The sequence below is a fragment of the Chlorocebus sabaeus genome, chromosome 24 (assembly GCF_047675955.1).
Source record: "Chlorocebus sabaeus isolate Y175 chromosome 24, mChlSab1.0.hap1, whole genome shotgun sequence".
In the NCBI taxonomy this organism is placed as follows: Eukaryota; Metazoa; Chordata; class Mammalia; order Primates; family Cercopithecidae; genus Chlorocebus; species Chlorocebus sabaeus.
The window spans coordinates 40,795,419-40,811,670 of record NC_132927.1 but is presented as its reverse complement, the minus strand read 5'-3'; the positions used below and the strand labels follow the sequence as shown (position 1 = coordinate 40,811,670).

Below are 16,252 nucleotides of genomic sequence, written 5' to 3'. Positions count from 1 at the left end.
TGGCAAAATTATTTCCTTTTATTCTGTGGAACGTCACTAAAGTAAATAGACATGTGCATGATTTAAGTTAATTTATACATGATGAGAATTAAGGCTGAAAATGACTTCCGGGGAAACTCCTACTATTAGTTTCTGGGCAGGGGCTGACTTCTCTTGGCTTCCTTATACTTCCTAACTCCCAGTGGGCCTGAATAGACACTGGCCAGACTTTCAAAGTAGCTTCTTGAAGATGGATGAGGATCTGGAAGGAAAAACAAGAAATAATGTTTTCTCTAAGCACTGAAATGTTTCCTGTTCCTTCCATACTGCACCATTACCCACTCACATTGCCAAAGTTGTTAACATTTACATCCTTTCCCACCACCAGGTCTTCTAGGACATGTCCATTAATGGACTTGAATAGTGTTCTAGCATCAAACCACAGTTTGCTTCTACTTGGACCTTAACTTTCTCAAATAATGCAAGAGCTTTTGTACTATGACCATTTGATATCCTTGTCTTTTCTAGCTTTTTCTAGTTTTTCTCAGGTGCTTCCCCATCCTGTTCCACACTGGATTTGTAACTCTAGGTCATTTGCATGCTTATCAGAATGCCCCTTCACTAATGTGCAAATGAGGCTTCAGTTTCCCAAAACTCATGTCTTCCTTTTTTCTTGGTTAATTCCTCATTTTGCTAAGTACATTGCTAAATAACTTCTTAGGAAGAGATGTGGGGCGGCAAACCCTCGCATGTCTGAAAACATCCAGATAGATTCGGTTAGGTGTGAGCACATGTTGAAAGTCATCTTCCCTGTGACCTTACAGGACACTCCCATTGTCTAAAAGCTTCTTATTGCCAATAAGACGGGTGTTAAGTCTAGTTCTCATTTTTTTCATAGGCAAGCCACTTTTTTATTCTCTGGAGAAAGATGTTGGGATTTTCATGTTTGACATTTTTGAAATTTCAACAGGACGTGTCTAGGAATATAAGTGCACACTGCAGCTTGCTTCTTCAGCCCCAAGGACCTGCCTAAGGAGAGACACGTCCTGTTGAAATTTCAAAAATATCAAACAATGCAACGTCACTTACTGCAGTCAGTACTCAGGGCCCTTTCACCTAAGGCCCTAAGAACTTCCAGATTGGTCCTGTTTCCTTCTCTTTTCTATTCTACTTCCTAAGACATTTACTAACTCTTGCCTTCTAACTCCCTATTCAGAGTATATAGACCGTCAGCTGTTCCTGACCTGCAATGTGTCATCAACTCTGAACCCCAAGCCCCCTGGGGCTTCAGCAGAGGGAGTCTAACGCCTCCTGTAGTTTCCTCTATAGTTTATTGGACGGGAGTTTTCTCCCCTACACTGTCAACCTGTGACAAGCCATGCTGCACTTCTTCCAAAAATGTGTTGAAATATAAATATTTCAACTCATTGGTTATTGCCAACTCTCATTCCTATCCCCTCTCCCCTCAGGGAAGTCTGAAAAGAAATGTTTTGAAAGCATTAGAATGTGATTTTTTGTAGCGTCAGTTTGAGCTCTATAAATTCATAAATAAGCTACATAAGGAAAAAAGCAAAATTCTTACCCAGTAACAACTTACCTGTTTAGAATAATCCATTCACCTGTTCTGTTTCAGGGTCCAAATCAATATCATAAAAACAGGGCCGGGTGGGGAGTCCAGGCATTGTGCTCATCTAGGATGTAAAAAAGCATTACAAATAAACTAAAGCTGGGCACAGTGGCTCACGCCTGTAATACCAGGCTGAGGTGAGGATCACTTGAGGCCAGGAGTTCTAAACCACCCTGGGCAACATAGTGAGACCCCCACCTCTACAGAAAATAAAAAATTAACTGGGTATGATGGCATGTGCCTGTAGTTCCAGCTACTTGGGATGCTAAGGCAGGAGGACTGCTTGAGGCTAGGAGGTTGAGGCCACAGTAAGCCATGATCATCCCATTGCCTGGGCGAGAGCAAGGCCAGGTCTAAAATAAACGTAAAGTCATCTTTACTTTCACTTTTCCTTCAGAAAGAAAGCCCAAGGCACAAAGATAGAACATCATTTTATAGTTGTCAATAAAGTGGGTACTCTTCTTGTTACATATTAAAAATCAAGTCACTAATCCTGTTAAAAAACTCAGACTTAGAAACTGATCCCAGGCGGGCGTGGTGGCTCATGCCTATAATCCCAGCACTTTGGGAGGCCGAGGCAGGTGGATCACCCGAGTTCAGGAATTCAAGACCAGCCTGACCAACGTGGTGAAATCCAGTCTCTACTAAAAATACAAAAATTAGCTGGGCATGGTGGCGTATGCCTGTAATCCCAGCTACTCGGGAGGCTGAGGCAGGAGAGTTGTTTGACCCTGGGAGGCAGAGGTTGCCGTGAACCGAGATTGCGCCACTGCACTCCAGCCTGGGTGACAGAGCGAGACTCCATCTCAAAAAAAAAAAAAAAGAAAAAAAGAAACTGATTCCTCATGTCCTTCTGCAAACCAAATGTCAGCCTTCGCGGTCATCTTCCATGTGGTCACAAGCAGTAGCAGGAGGTGTTTCCACCTTCACCTTACACGCATGAGTGCTGGGGAGTGGAGGAGTTGCTCACTCACCTCCTCAGCTCATGCTTTGCAAGACCAAAAGGAGGTGCGGGGCTTGTCTGCTTTTAAATTTTGTTTTATTCAGTCTTGCTAGCTGAGTTGCCCATGTGATTTTTGCTTCAGCAACACAACGGTAGGAGTTAGTATCCTTTAACTTGGGCCAAGACACTTTTGTACATAATCTAGACGGTTTTATAATCACTATTCTTACTGGCCCAAAATGGCCTTCTAAAACTAAACTTGTAATGCTTACAAATTATATTTGTACTCACTGCTTTTCTAAAGACTCAGCTTTGACAAATTTCTACTTAGATGCAAATATGTATGGCTTGCAAGTGAAAACTCAGTATATTTTTATCTGTAACAATGTCCTATATAATGAATACACACAAGTTCCAAATTAAATCTAGACAGGAAAACAGCTTAGGTTACTTCTAAAACTTAACTATAAAAAGGTTATTAAAAAAGAATGAGTCATCTTCTGTAACACAAAACATCATCAATACTTTAGAAAACCTCATTCTGACTGACTTCTGAGTACCAGTCAATATTCCCCAAAACACATTATAGGGATCTGACAACTGGTTTATATTCTCATATCGTGTAAGAGGTAAGGAGGTGCTAGGTGTGAGACAAGTAGGAGAAAGGAAAGGATGAGTCCTTAGACCCAGCAGAAAAACCAGAAGATGACATTATAAAGATAAAAGACACATGCCCATTGTTGTAGACAGACATGTACATGTCAGCAGAAAACCCCAAAGATGGTTCCACAAACAGTGATGAGTAGGATTTTTGATATTTTCACTCGTTCCTCAAGAGGATTTTCCCTCCTAAACACTGGTCACTGATAATCAGAAAATATACAAAAAAAGAAAATATTATGTGTACACACATGTATGAACTTAGATATAAAGTTCTGAAAAGAAGCCATCACACTTTGAATTCATATAGAAAATATTCAAATAATCTGAGTCCTGTTAAGGCCCCAACGGCAACTGGAAGGTGTTAGAATAGTGATTAAACCATTTGATCACGTGTGGAAACATCTTGGTCCAACTTAAAGTTGAAGGCCTCTGACGCATACTTTGTTCTAAATGAGAAAGTCTTGAGTTGGGCAGGCTGTGTCTCTCTCCACCTTACAGCCTGACGCTTACTGGCCTGACTGCTTCCAGATTTGCTTTCACCTCTACTGTTATCCTTCTCTTCATATAAAGATCAAAAGTGACAAGAAAGAGTACAGCTACCCCTCTTTCAGCTGGTAGTTGCTGACAACTTCTCCAAAAAGAACACCACATATTTCTGCAGTATTCAAGGTGCTGGGAAAAAATGGTGGAACATTCCTACCAAAGGGGATTTCTACAAATCCTGGAGACTGATGTACATCATAGCAAAGCTAAGCCTCCTGCTCTCTAGAGGGCTAAGGAGGCAGTGAGATGCAGGCATTTGTGCTAAGCACCACTGTGATGTGATGATGTTGCCCTACAGTGTGAACTGAGGGCAGCAGGGCTCTCACCTTTCATAATTTGCCCAAGGCCAAGATCTGGAGGTGAAAATGGATTCAGCTCTAATGTCCTATGTTTTCAACTCTATAATGCCACCTCCTAGCACTTTCTTACCATACTGAAAGAATGACATAAATCTAAAAGGAGATATGTTGGTTTCTTTTCCATGTGTGTTGGTTTAGTTTAATATTTCAATCCTATATTGCATGGCCGTATAATCTGTAGATATAGGATACGGGGCAGATTTAGGGGATAACCTAGATTCAGGATCCATGCTAACCTTGGAACAATGTCAGCCCAAACTATGATTATGTCCTTAAGCATCCCTCCCCTCTGCTTCCCAATTGGCAATATTCTTCCTTGAATATGCATAAAATCTGTAAGATAAGAAAGCACTGGATACCTCGTTCACCTTGAAGTGTAAATAAGCAACCTCACCTTTCATATCTCAAGGGTCCCATTTGCATTTTTTAGTGGGGAAATTCCTTACTCAAAAATAATAAACCCGCTGAATTTCAGGCATAAGTTCTAGGCCTGTCAGCAAGACCCTGGGGGTATAAAACCTCTGTCCCTACCTCCTAGGGCTGTTGGGGGACTCAGTTAATCTATGTAAGGCTCCCAATAAACATTAACTGTGATTAGGTTAGCACTACCCCAGCCTATCAACTGGGATCATCCTAGATTCAGTGAAGGGCATACTGCCCCTGGGAAACAGAATTTTTTATTCAGTATGAGTAGTCATGGCATCATTCTTGAATTGACACCAAGATGGTCCACAGCAAGAGCTATATAGGTCCTGCTTTATAGCTTATGATCCACAGCAATCATAATAGGCCTGATTCCAATTTTCTTCTGGGCAGCGAACTCTGCTCACTTGGCATTTGCTTGATGGTTTCAGCAACACACTTCAGATAAGAAGTGCAGATGTGCCCGCTCCTCCCTTGCAGCACACACTTACCGTTCCTACTAAGGGGTACAGAAAACCAGCCCCGACGCTGGCACGGATGTCGCGAATGGGCAGAACGAAACCTGTAGGGACACCTTTTTGCTCTGGGTTGTGAGACAAAGACAAGTGTGTTTTAGCCATGCAGATGGGGAGATTCCCAAAGCCCTGGGGAAAGAAGGGAAGACAAATGAAAAGATGACAACACAGCAATGACCATCTGGGCCCTGTGATTACATGGATTCTTCCTTCCATTTATTTGAAACATCCAACTCCCTTTATATACATCTCTACCTTGCTGTCCTCCAGCTTATTTATTATGCCAAAAAACAAAAAAAAGAACTCTGTTGAGTGAGGGAGTTATGTACTCACAACTGTAGTCCACAAGTGAATATTTTATTTCCATCTATGGAAATAACATAAAACCAATTTAAAATAACAGTTTGGAGTAGATATGAGAATAAAATTGGAGAGGGTCAGGTGCAGTGGCTCATGACTGTAAATTCCAGCACTTTGGGAGACTGAGACGGGTGGACTGCTTGAGCCTAGGAGTTCGAGACCAGCCTGGGCAACATGGCGAAACTCCATCCCTACAAAAAACACAAAAATTAGCCAGGTGTGGTGGTGCGTGCCTGTAGGCCCAGCTACTCAGGAGGCTGAGGTGGGAGGATCGCTTGAGCCTAGGAGTCAGAGGCTGCAGTGAGCTGAAATTGTACCACTGCACTCTAGCCTAGGCAATGGAGCCAGACCTCGTCTCAAACAAAAAAACAAAAACTGGAGACATTCTCAATATTTTGGTAAGACATTCTGTATTTCCTCATGGATTTCTACACATTCATATACCGCCTATGGGTAAATAAAGAACCAGGGACTGTGCCGCCTAATCCAAACCCAGTATTTCAGAGGAGAGAAGAGAAGGCTGCCACCCACAGAAGTGAAGCAATGGGTACTTGCCAGGGCTGGGAGGACCCAGAGATTGTGACTCCAGGCCTGCTTTGCAAAGAGTTGAAAGGACAAACTAACCAAAAATCTACCTGCTTTGTGTAGACTTCAGCTTTGTGTTGAGCTTCGGGGAGTAATTCAATGTCATCTGCTCCATAGATCTTCTGTGCAATGATCCTGATTTTATCCTCGACTGGGAGCTAAAGCACAAGAAAGAGATGGTGACACCATGACTGGACACATGTGAGGAACCAGGACAGAGCCACATTCTAGGTCAGAGTCCCTAAAAGGGGCAGAAGATGGTTTTTATATAAATATATATATATATGCAAATAGTTTGAGGTTGATTGGGTTAAGAACACTTTCTCTTTCCTTTTTTTTTTTTTTTTGAGATGCAATTCCAGCCAGGCTGGAGTGCAATGGCGCGATCTCAGTTCACTGCAACCTCTGCCTCCCGGGTTCAAGTGATTCGCCTGCCTCAGCCTCCCGAGTAGCTGGTATTACTGGCATGCACCACCAAGCCCAGCTAATTTTGTATTTTTAGTAGAGACAGAGTTTCTCCATGTTGGTCAGGCTGGTCTCGAACTCCCAACCTTAGGTGATCTGCCCGCCTTGGCGTCCCAAAGTGCTGAGATTATAGGTGTGAGCCACCTCGCCCGGCCAGGAACACTTTCTTTTAATATTAAGCCTCAGATTGTATAAGTGAAAATGTCCCACAGAGGTAAAGTTTTTATATCTATATATGCATACATATATATACACATACATATATTATAGATATAGATACATGCATTAATATATATTAAGGTTTTATGTAAGTACATATTTAAAATCTCTTGCTAAGTACATCATAAACAGTATTGCTGACTACCCAAGAATAATTATTTCTTCATAAATAAAAAGTAGATGTTCAGGCTGGGTATGGTGGCTCATCCCTATAATCCCAGCACTTTGGGAGGAGGCCAAGGCAGAAGGATCACTTGAGCCTAGGAGTTTGAAACCAGCCTGGGCAACATGGCAACACTCTGTCTCTTTAAAAAATAAAAATTTTTAAATAATTAAAAAGTAGATGTTCTAATACTGGAGATCAGTCCTGTCAAACCAGATCTGGGGACACTGTTTATGAAATAAGACAACCAATGTCCATCTACATAATTCCCAGTTTGTGTATGAGAGGCAGATGCTACCCTTAACACAATTGATAAAGTGCAAACACCAGGAATTAGGAAATAGTCATAAAAGCAAAATCACCTAGGTATTGGAAAGAACAACCCAGTGATTTACATGATCAACACGCATTGGGTGTGTCCACTTTCTGTGGCACCTGAAGCAAACAGTGCAGTGGACAGAGACCAATGGTCTGGCTGGTGAGGGCTCAGTCCCATGAGCTGTTTCCTCTGGGGCAAAGCCTTCAGAGAAGTGGAGCGGGTTTCTTAAATGCTGTGTAAACTAGTTCAGGGCATTAAGATTCAGAGAGAACAGTATAGGGAGAGGTTGCCTAAAGGAAATGAGAAGGAAAGCTACTCATGGGTAATTTAGATGAGCAAATTACAAAAATTAGGCAATATATCTGGCTTTATACTCCCTAGCAACTAAAGCTAAAAGAACATATTAGGCAAGTTTTTATTTATTTATTTATTTATTTATTTATTATTTGAGACAGAGTTTTGCACTCGTTGCCCAGGCTGGAGTGAAATGGTGTCATCCCAGCTCACTGCAACCTCTGCCTCCCGGGTTCAAGAGATTCTCCTGCCTCAGCTTCCCAAGTAGCTGGGATCACAGGCGGGTGCTACCACGCTTGGCTAATTTTATATTTTTAGTAGAGATGGAGTTTCACCATTTTGGTCAGGCTGGTCTCGAACTCCTGACCTTAGGTGATCCACTGCCTCAGCCTCCCAAAGTGCTGGGATTACAGACGTGACCACGGCGCCCAGCCAAGTTTTGTTTTTAAAAGGAGCAATAATCTATATCTATAAAAACAAAAATTCCCTTTTGAACTAAATAGTGATAATTTATGAAGGGGCGTTGTATAATGGACATGAATAAAGTGAATCTTCAATAAGGACTTTATAAAGATGAAACAGATTATTTTCATATGCATCTCATAACTGGAGCTCTATAAATGCCAAGGCACATTTAGAACTTCTGAAGCAAAAGCACTTTGGTTGAAGGGTGATTTAAGACTAGCAGACGCTGAGTAAGACAAAAAGTGGCAGCCTCCTGTTTGCCAGAATGGATAAAAGTTGCAAGTAGAAATGGGTCCTAAAGTCCATATGTCCCTGCTCTTCCAGGTCTCCTGCTGGTTTTCAAGGACTGGGTTTCCAGTCTTGGGTGCTATGCATGGGAGCGTGGAGAGGGTGCCTATAAATGCTTTGCGTTTGTGTACAAATTTGGGTTTACGGCATTTTTCTAAAAAGATGATTGCTGAACAGATTTTAAAACTTGTCTATAAAACCAAAGCTCAACAGGAGAATATCAACGTCAATGTTAATTAACTGTAAGTGTATTATATCTGCAACAAGCAAAGAGAAATAAGAGAACACTAAAACTCAAGAGTAATAAGTTTATTCCTTCTGGTTTTTCAGGGCTATTTTTGAAAGTCTATAATAATTATCTATTAAAAACCAAGCCAGGCCAGGCACAGTGGCTTATGCCTATAATCCCAGCACTTTGGGAGGCTGAGGCAAGAGGATCACTTAAGCCCAGGAGTTCAAGACCAGCCTGAGCAATATAGGGAGACCCAGTCACTACAAGAAAAATAAAATAAAACAAACTTTTTTTTTTTGAGATGAAGTTTCGCACTTGTTGCCCAGGCGAGAGTGTGTGCAGTGGTGCGATCTCAGCTCATTGCAACCTCCACCTCCCGGATTCAAGCGATTCTCCTCGACCTTCCAGCCCCAGCTAATTTTTTTTATTTTTAGTAGAGATGGGGTTTCACCATGTTGGCCAGGCTGGTCTCCAACTCCTGACCTTAGGTGATCCACCCGCCTCGGCCTCCCAAAGTGCTGGGATTACAGGGGTGAGCCACTGCGCCCGGCCAATAAAACAAATTAGCCAGGCTTGGTAGTACATGTCTGTGGTCCCACCTACTCAGGAGGCTGAGGTGGGAGGACCACTTGGGCCCAGGAGGTTGAGGCTGCAGTGTGCCATGACTGTACCACAGCACTCCAGCCTGAGCAACAGAGCAAGACGCTGTCTTAAAACAAAAAACAAACACACAAAAAAACCAAGCCAAAAACTAGCCTAGAGAATAGGAAAATTAACTACAGCATATATCTCATATTCCTAACAAAGTTTCCAATTGTTGTTTCCATACTACTTAATGTCAAATCACATCCTGAAATACATTGGACAGATAAATGAAAACAAAACACAACCCTATAATAAGAACAACCTTTTCCTGAATTAACTTTATTGTATCATAGAGTAAACAGGGCTCTACTTAGACCAGGTGTAATTTAATTTGCTTAGTGATGGAAAAAATGATGAAGCTTCCTGGAGTACTTTGGTTTTGCATGTGAGGGCCCTGAAACTGAGGCAGCACCTTACTGGGAAGTGAGCCTGGGGGCCCACTTCTTTTCCCCATTACTGAAAAGCCATCAGAAAAATTTTGTAAGCTCGATGCAGCCCCTTACCAATCTGCCACATGGTTGGTGCCTTGTGTTAAAGGCTACAGTGAATTACATATTTGGTCTATACGTAACCTTCTCTTCTGCCACCTGTACTTTGACCCTTTTCAAAGTTAGGATATGAGCAACGGTTCCCCTGCCACCCTGGAGTATTCCTGCTTAAATCCTCTCTGTAAGTGAGCAATGGCATATGTTTATAAGAAGGCTGTCTGGGCGGACGCAGTGGCTCACGCCTGTAATCCCAGCACTTTGGGAGGCTGAGGTGGGTGGATCACGAGGTCAGGAGTTCGAGACCAGCCTGGCCAAGATGGTGAAACCCCGTCTCTACTAAAAAAATTAAAAAATTAGCCGGGCACGATGGCAGATGCCGGTAATCCCACCTACTCGGGAGGCTGAGGCAGGAGAATCACTTGAACCCAGGAGGCAGAAGTTGCAGTGAGCTGAGATCATGCCTCTGTACTCTAGCCTGGGCAAAAGAGCAAGACTCTGTCTCAAAAATAAAAAGAAGGCTGCCTACAGGTCGTAGTCCAGGCTGTGGTTGTGTAACTCACCTACGTGGGAATCAAACCACAAGGCTGAAGCTGCGAAGCGTGGGGCTCTAATAGAAGTAGCCACACAGAAACTTCACTGTGCCCTTTTCGTCTTTTTTCTTTTTTTTGCAAACAGCAAATCACCCACCTTGAGGTCATAAAGGAGCTGGAAGCTGCTGGGTGCTTGTGCTGCTCTCTGGACGGCCTGAGCCAGGGCTAAGGCACCCTTGCCCCCTTCTGCCCAGTGAGTGCACTTCACAGCATCAAAAGCCCCATGTTCTCTGGAAAGGTGGCTGATGAGGTCCAGCTCAGCCTCTGTGTCTGTCCTGTAAAGGAAGCACTTCATATGAAAGCATGGAAAATAGCTGGAGAGACAGAGTCTGTCTTCTTTTTGCCATTAAACCTCATGTAAATCACCCACTGATAAACGAACACTAACTAAGAAATTCAGCCTGGGTTTGAATCTCAGGTCTGAAACTTACGAGCTGGTGACTTTTGGCCAGTTACCTAAGCTTTATGTGCTTCAATTTCCACCTGGGTAATATGAGAATAATCACAGCACTTATTTCATTGGGACATCATGAGACTCAGATGGTAAATTCACGTAAAGTACTTGGAAAATTCCCAGCACTCCACAAGGAATCAGTAAATATTAGCTTTTAAGAATTCTGCTGGCTGGGCGCGGTGGCTCATGCCTGTAATCCCAGCACTTTGGGAGCCTGAGGTGGGAGGATCACGAGGTCAGGAGACTGAGACCATCCTGGCTAACATGGTGAAACCCCATCTCTACTAAAAATGCAAAAACTTAGCCAGGCGTGGTGGCAGGCGCCCGTAGTCCCAGCTACTTGGGAGGCTGAAGCAGGAGAATGGCATGAACCTGGGAGGCGGAGCTTGCAGTGAGCGGAGATCGTGCCACTGTACTCCAGCCTGGGCGATAGAGAGAGACTCGGTCTCAAAAAAAAAGAAGAATTTTGCTTCCCATTCTACTGTGGTGAGGCCATTATAACAAAACCCTGACCACCAGTGCAATACCTAAACAACCCACACAAGTTCTTGCATGACCCCTTCCAGTGTAATATGCCCAATTCTTTGTCAAGACAACATCCCACCAGATCAGTAAAATAATGGAACACTATAGGCCTATGACCTTCTGTTAGCATAAAAGGCCTCTAAAGTTGAAAAAGGAACACCGAACTTCAGGCTTGTGTGTTACTTCCCCCAGTGGAAAGAAAAAGGGCCCACAGGAGCTGAATCTGACTTTGGGACCCTCGGTGGGTGAGGTGGTGAGCCCTCTGTGACGTACGCAGTGCCTGTCATGGTGCTGGCTAAAACCACAGGCTATAACTAATAGCAGTAACTGAAAAACAAAATAAAGCTAAAAGCAGTGCTGTACAATCAGCTCCAGGAGATTTTCCACATTCATCCTTTTCTCTTACACTCTACACTTACTTGAATGCATTCACGGCCACTACTACTGGAATTCCAAACATTCTGGCATTTTCAATTTGTTTCTTCAAGTTACTGAAGCCTTTTTCAACCAGCTCCAGGTTCTATAAAAACAACAGTGAAAGGTCTACGAGATCAGAGAGTTGAAAACCACTGCAGGTTCTTCTTCAAAGGCAAACAACCTCCTTGAGCCAGCAGCCACTCACTGTCAGGACAAGGAGGCCAAGAAAGAAGAGAAGGTCCCTTGGTGCATTTCTTCCAGTGCTGTGAGTGGATGCTATGGAGGACTGCAGCTTTCACTCCAGCCTATGACACTAGAGTGGAGCTCTGCTTGTTTCCCAGCCTTCGAGAAAAAAAGTGCTGGTATATTTGCTGTCATTATGCCATAACATTATAGCTTATTTGCTGTTTGAAAGCAGTTAGTTACCCTTACCCAAATTATATTTACAAATTGTGTTTTTAGATTTTATGTATTCGTAGGGGTATGATAATACAAATTGACTCTACTCGGCACAGCACAGACCCTTCCATCAGAAGACAGAGTCTAACAACATAGTGGCTGGCACAGAAGAGGTATTCGTTACATGGCTGCCGTAAATACTGCCAGGAAATATGAAGTAAGCGGTGATGTTTTCAAAGGTTTTAATGAACTCGGCTGTGAATGAGGGCAAGAAATAAGATAAATACTGTCTTTAGGAATCAGGCCAGTGGCTGGGCCCAGTGGCTCACACTTGTAATCCCAGGACTTTGGGAGGCCAAGGCAGGAGAATCCACTTGAGCCCAGGAGTTTGAGACGAGCCTAAGAAACATAACAAGACCCCGTCTCCACAATTGAAAAGTTAATTAAAAAAAAAAAAAAAAAAAGGTCCGGGTCTGGTGGGGTGGCTCACACCTGTCATCCCAGCACTTTGAGGGGGACGAAGTGGGTGGATCACAAGGTCAAGAGATTGAGACTATACTGGCCAACACTGTGAAACCACATATCTACTAAAAATATAAACATTAGCTAGGTGTGGTGGTGGGCACCTCTAGTCCCAGCTACTTGGGAGGCTGAGGGAGGAGAATCACTCGAACCCCAGAGGCGGAGGTTGCAGTGAGCGGAGATTACACCACTGCACTCCAGCCTGGCGAAAGAGCAAGACTCCATCTCAAAAAAAAAAAAAAAAAAACCGAGCTGGATGTGGTAGCTCACACCTGTAATCCCAGTACTTTGGCAGGCTGAGATTGGAGGATCACTTGCGCCCAGGTGTTCGACACCAGCCTGCCTGGGCAACATAGGGAGACCCTGTCTCTACGAAAAATTAAAAAACTAGCCTGGTGTGGTGGCATGTTCCTGTTCTTCCAGCTAGTTGGGAGGCTGAAGCAGGAAGACTGCTTGAGCCCAAGAGTTAGAGGCTGCAGCTATGATCACGCCTCTGCACTCCAGCCTAGGTGACAGAGTGAGACCCTGTCTGTCAAAAAAAACCAAAAACCAGCCAGGCGCGGCGGCTCACGCAGTCAGGAGATCGAGACCATCCTGGCTAATATGATGAAACCCTGTCGCTAATAAAAATACAAAAAAATTAGCCGGACGTGGTAGCAGACACCTGTAGTCCCAGCTACTTGGGAGGCTGAGGCAGGAGAATGGAGTGAACCTGGGAGGCGGAGCTTGCAGTGAGCCGAGATTGCGCCACCGCACTCCAGTCTGGGTGACACAGCGAGACTCCGTCTCAAAAAACAAACAAACAAACAAACAAACAAAAAACCAAGTACTACAAACTAAAGGGAAGCAATTAAGGAAATGTACCTTTAAGTATGTTTACTGCAGCCCTGCTTGTAGCATTGGAAAATTATAAACATAAACCTCCTCCAAGGGGGACTGGGCCAATGAATTACAATACATACACTCAATGAATATTTATCATGCAGATGTTATGAAAGTGAGACCCATCTGTGTTAACATGCAACCTGTCCAAGATGTACTAAAGGTGCAAAACCATGGAGAGCTTAATTATTCTATTTTAGGACAAACACAAAAATACATGCGTATAATTCATGATAATTTTTTAAATGTTGAGAAATATGCTCTGAACTGTTAAGGGGACTCAACTCACATACATTATATTCTTGTAATGTTTGTTTATTATTTTTTACAAAGGGTATATTACTATTGTAGGCTTAACAATACATTAAATATTTTAAAAATAAAAGAGTCTTATAAAAATACATATACTGAATCATGAGCAAAACCCAGCAGTAATGTTTGTGGATACCAAAAAAGCAGAAATGGGTAGGATAAAAGGTGGAAAACAACTGATTCATTATAAATATGATTTATGCTTTTTTTCCTTTAATAATTGAAAACTGAGATTATGATTTATTTGAGCTTCTAAAGAACACTGCTAATTCTTTACATGAAAACCAATTAATATGTAAGGCTGATCAAGAACAGTTTTAAATAAGCAGAATTTCTTAAATGAAGACAGACACCAGCTGGGCCAGCTAGGGGCAGTCACTGTAATTAGACACAGGAAAGGCTGTGGGGTGGCAGGAGGGCCAGAACTGTGAATTCCCCTCCTACGCGTGAATCAGACAAATGACCATAAAAGGCAAACCATAACTCAGATGACAGGCAGACTCAAGGTACCAGCAATTTTTTTCTAGCCAGTTTTGAAATACTTCATTTGGGGCCTGAACACTGACCCTGTATTGCTTGATAATTTAAAAGCCTTCCAAAAAGGCAGAAAAATTGAATTAGCAGTGACAGCAGGTGACCTTCCCACCTTATCTGATGGCCTGTCTCTCCTGTAACCACCCCAAACTGGCTTCAGAGATGTTTCTTTGATGGTAAATGACATAAATACGAAAAGGTTTGAGCTCACAGTTGTTCTCTAGCTTCCTGTTTGATGCTATAAATATCCAGGAAGCTTTGTCTAGAAAAACCACCAGAATCCTGACCATATATCTTGGCCCTTTAATATCGATTTAAATCTGGAGAGGAGAAGCCATTTCAAAAAAGGTCTCTACTTGTTTCTGATCTGAACGGCATTTGGAACTTACCCAGACAATGCAGGGAAGACAATGGAAGGGAACTGCTATTAGTCTAGGACAGGGTTTCTCAGCCTCACACTCCTGACATTTGAGCTGGATAATGTTGTAGGCGGCTATCCTGTGCATTAAAGGATGTTTAGCCAGCATCCCTGTTTCTACCCACTAGATCCTAGTAGCACTCCTCACCTCCAGTTGTAATAATAAAAAAAGTCTCTAGACATTGCCAAATGTCCCCGGGGTCAAAATCAACTGTTGAGCAGCAACCACTGGTCTAGGGCAGTGGCTTATCGACACCCTATGTAGGACAATTCTGTTTTGTGAGGCCCATCTTCCCTATCTACTCATTTAGTGTAACTACTCAGCACACTGCAGGCCTTTTGGCACCCTGCACCCTGGGTCACAGCAATAACCCATTCATTTCCACACGGGCCAGGTGGAGAAATGCTGATTCAAGGTGTGGTGCTTTCTAGGACACGTGATGAGAAATAACTGAGGTTACCTCCTCTATGTAAGCCTTGGGAAGAGGCAGTCCAGCAGTGACCTGGAAGGAAAAGAAACAGAGTCAGAGGCATTTCCTATTTAAATCTCCTCGCTTAAAACGGTGCTTGTCATGTGTTAAAGGGGCTGCAATGCTTGCAGACTGTACAGTAGTATAAGATGATTTCCTGCCCTAAGGACTTAGGGCATGTGACCAATCACACAGCACAGAACAAAAACGACTGCTTTGAGCAGCGTGGAAGACCTCTATGAGCTGAATTAAGCAGGTGAGAAGGACCGGATCGATGGTGGGAGAAGTGGAAAGGGGTGTACCCTAGGCAGATGCAGTGACTCATTGAGTGAAGGCCATAGCAGTGGGGTTGGGAATCAAGGGGAGTGTGGGGAAAGAGGAAGCGGTCGGGCCTGCGCAAGTCACCCTGGGATGTCTGTCGATGGAGCCTGTGATGAGCCCTGCTGTGGTTTCATGAGCTGGTCCACAATGCCAACCCAGCATTGGTGGAGCTGAACCATGGTGTAGAGTCAATACAAACAAGAGGGAAAACAATACAGAAGGATTTTCTTTCTCTTTTATAGAGTGTAGCTAAAGGATGGAGATGTCTGGTGCCACCCTCCCCCTCAACGGCCCCCAGCCCCCAGTCTTGATCTATGCCATGGCTCAGCCCTGTTGCATCCACAGAATTGAGCAAGTGGGTGAAGGTGTCCATTTCATGGGCCCCACCATGGGCAGTGGATAGTGATTAGGAAGCTCCGTCCTCTCCCACTGCAGTGAGACCATGGTGCTCCAACTCCAGAAGGGGTCATGAGGAGGCAGAGCAAGAAGCAAGGACCTTACACGTAGCTTCCCGTCAGTGAGGTAATGGGAGCAGGACACCTACTCCCTTGACAGAGCCATATGTGCAAATGTTCCCCTCCATGCACAGCATTATAGGACATTATCCTGACTGTGAGGTCAGGAGGAAGCAAGGAGAGGAGGTGCGATGGTGTGAGGGTGAGTGAGGGGTGTAAGAGAGAGGAATGTTAGTTGTGACTGGGGAAAAAAAAGGGAGTCTATTCTGCGCTACTAGCAGAAAGGGGTGTGCTGGGTTGGGAGTGCCTTTGGCACTCAGGGATAATTAAGACTGGATAGGGGTGCTGGGGTTGTTATGGCAGCATTCCCAGTGTGCT

General features: G+C 43.6%; 1 protein-coding gene across 1 annotated transcript in view; it reads right to left on the bottom strand.

The window, feature by feature from the left end:
• MTHFD1 (methylenetetrahydrofolate dehydrogenase, cyclohydrolase and formyltetrahydrofolate synthetase 1) overlaps positions 1 to 16,252 on the bottom strand; it is a 73,562-nt gene continuing 57,310 nt past the window's right edge. The window contains exons 22-28 of the mRNA XM_007986954.3: positions 15,090 to 15,131; positions 11,564 to 11,664; positions 10,263 to 10,440; positions 6,048 to 6,155; positions 5,029 to 5,181; positions 1,577 to 1,670; positions 1 to 241 (exon numbers count right to left, since the gene is read on the bottom strand). Coding sequence (XP_007985145.2) covers positions 1,581 to 1,670; positions 5,029 to 5,181; positions 6,048 to 6,155; positions 10,263 to 10,440; positions 11,564 to 11,664; positions 15,090 to 15,131 — 672 coding nt within the window. The 3' untranslated portion in view covers positions 1 to 241; positions 1,577 to 1,580. The remainder of the gene's footprint in view (positions 242 to 1,576; positions 1,671 to 5,028; positions 5,182 to 6,047; positions 6,156 to 10,262; positions 10,441 to 11,563; positions 11,665 to 15,089; positions 15,132 to 16,252) is intronic.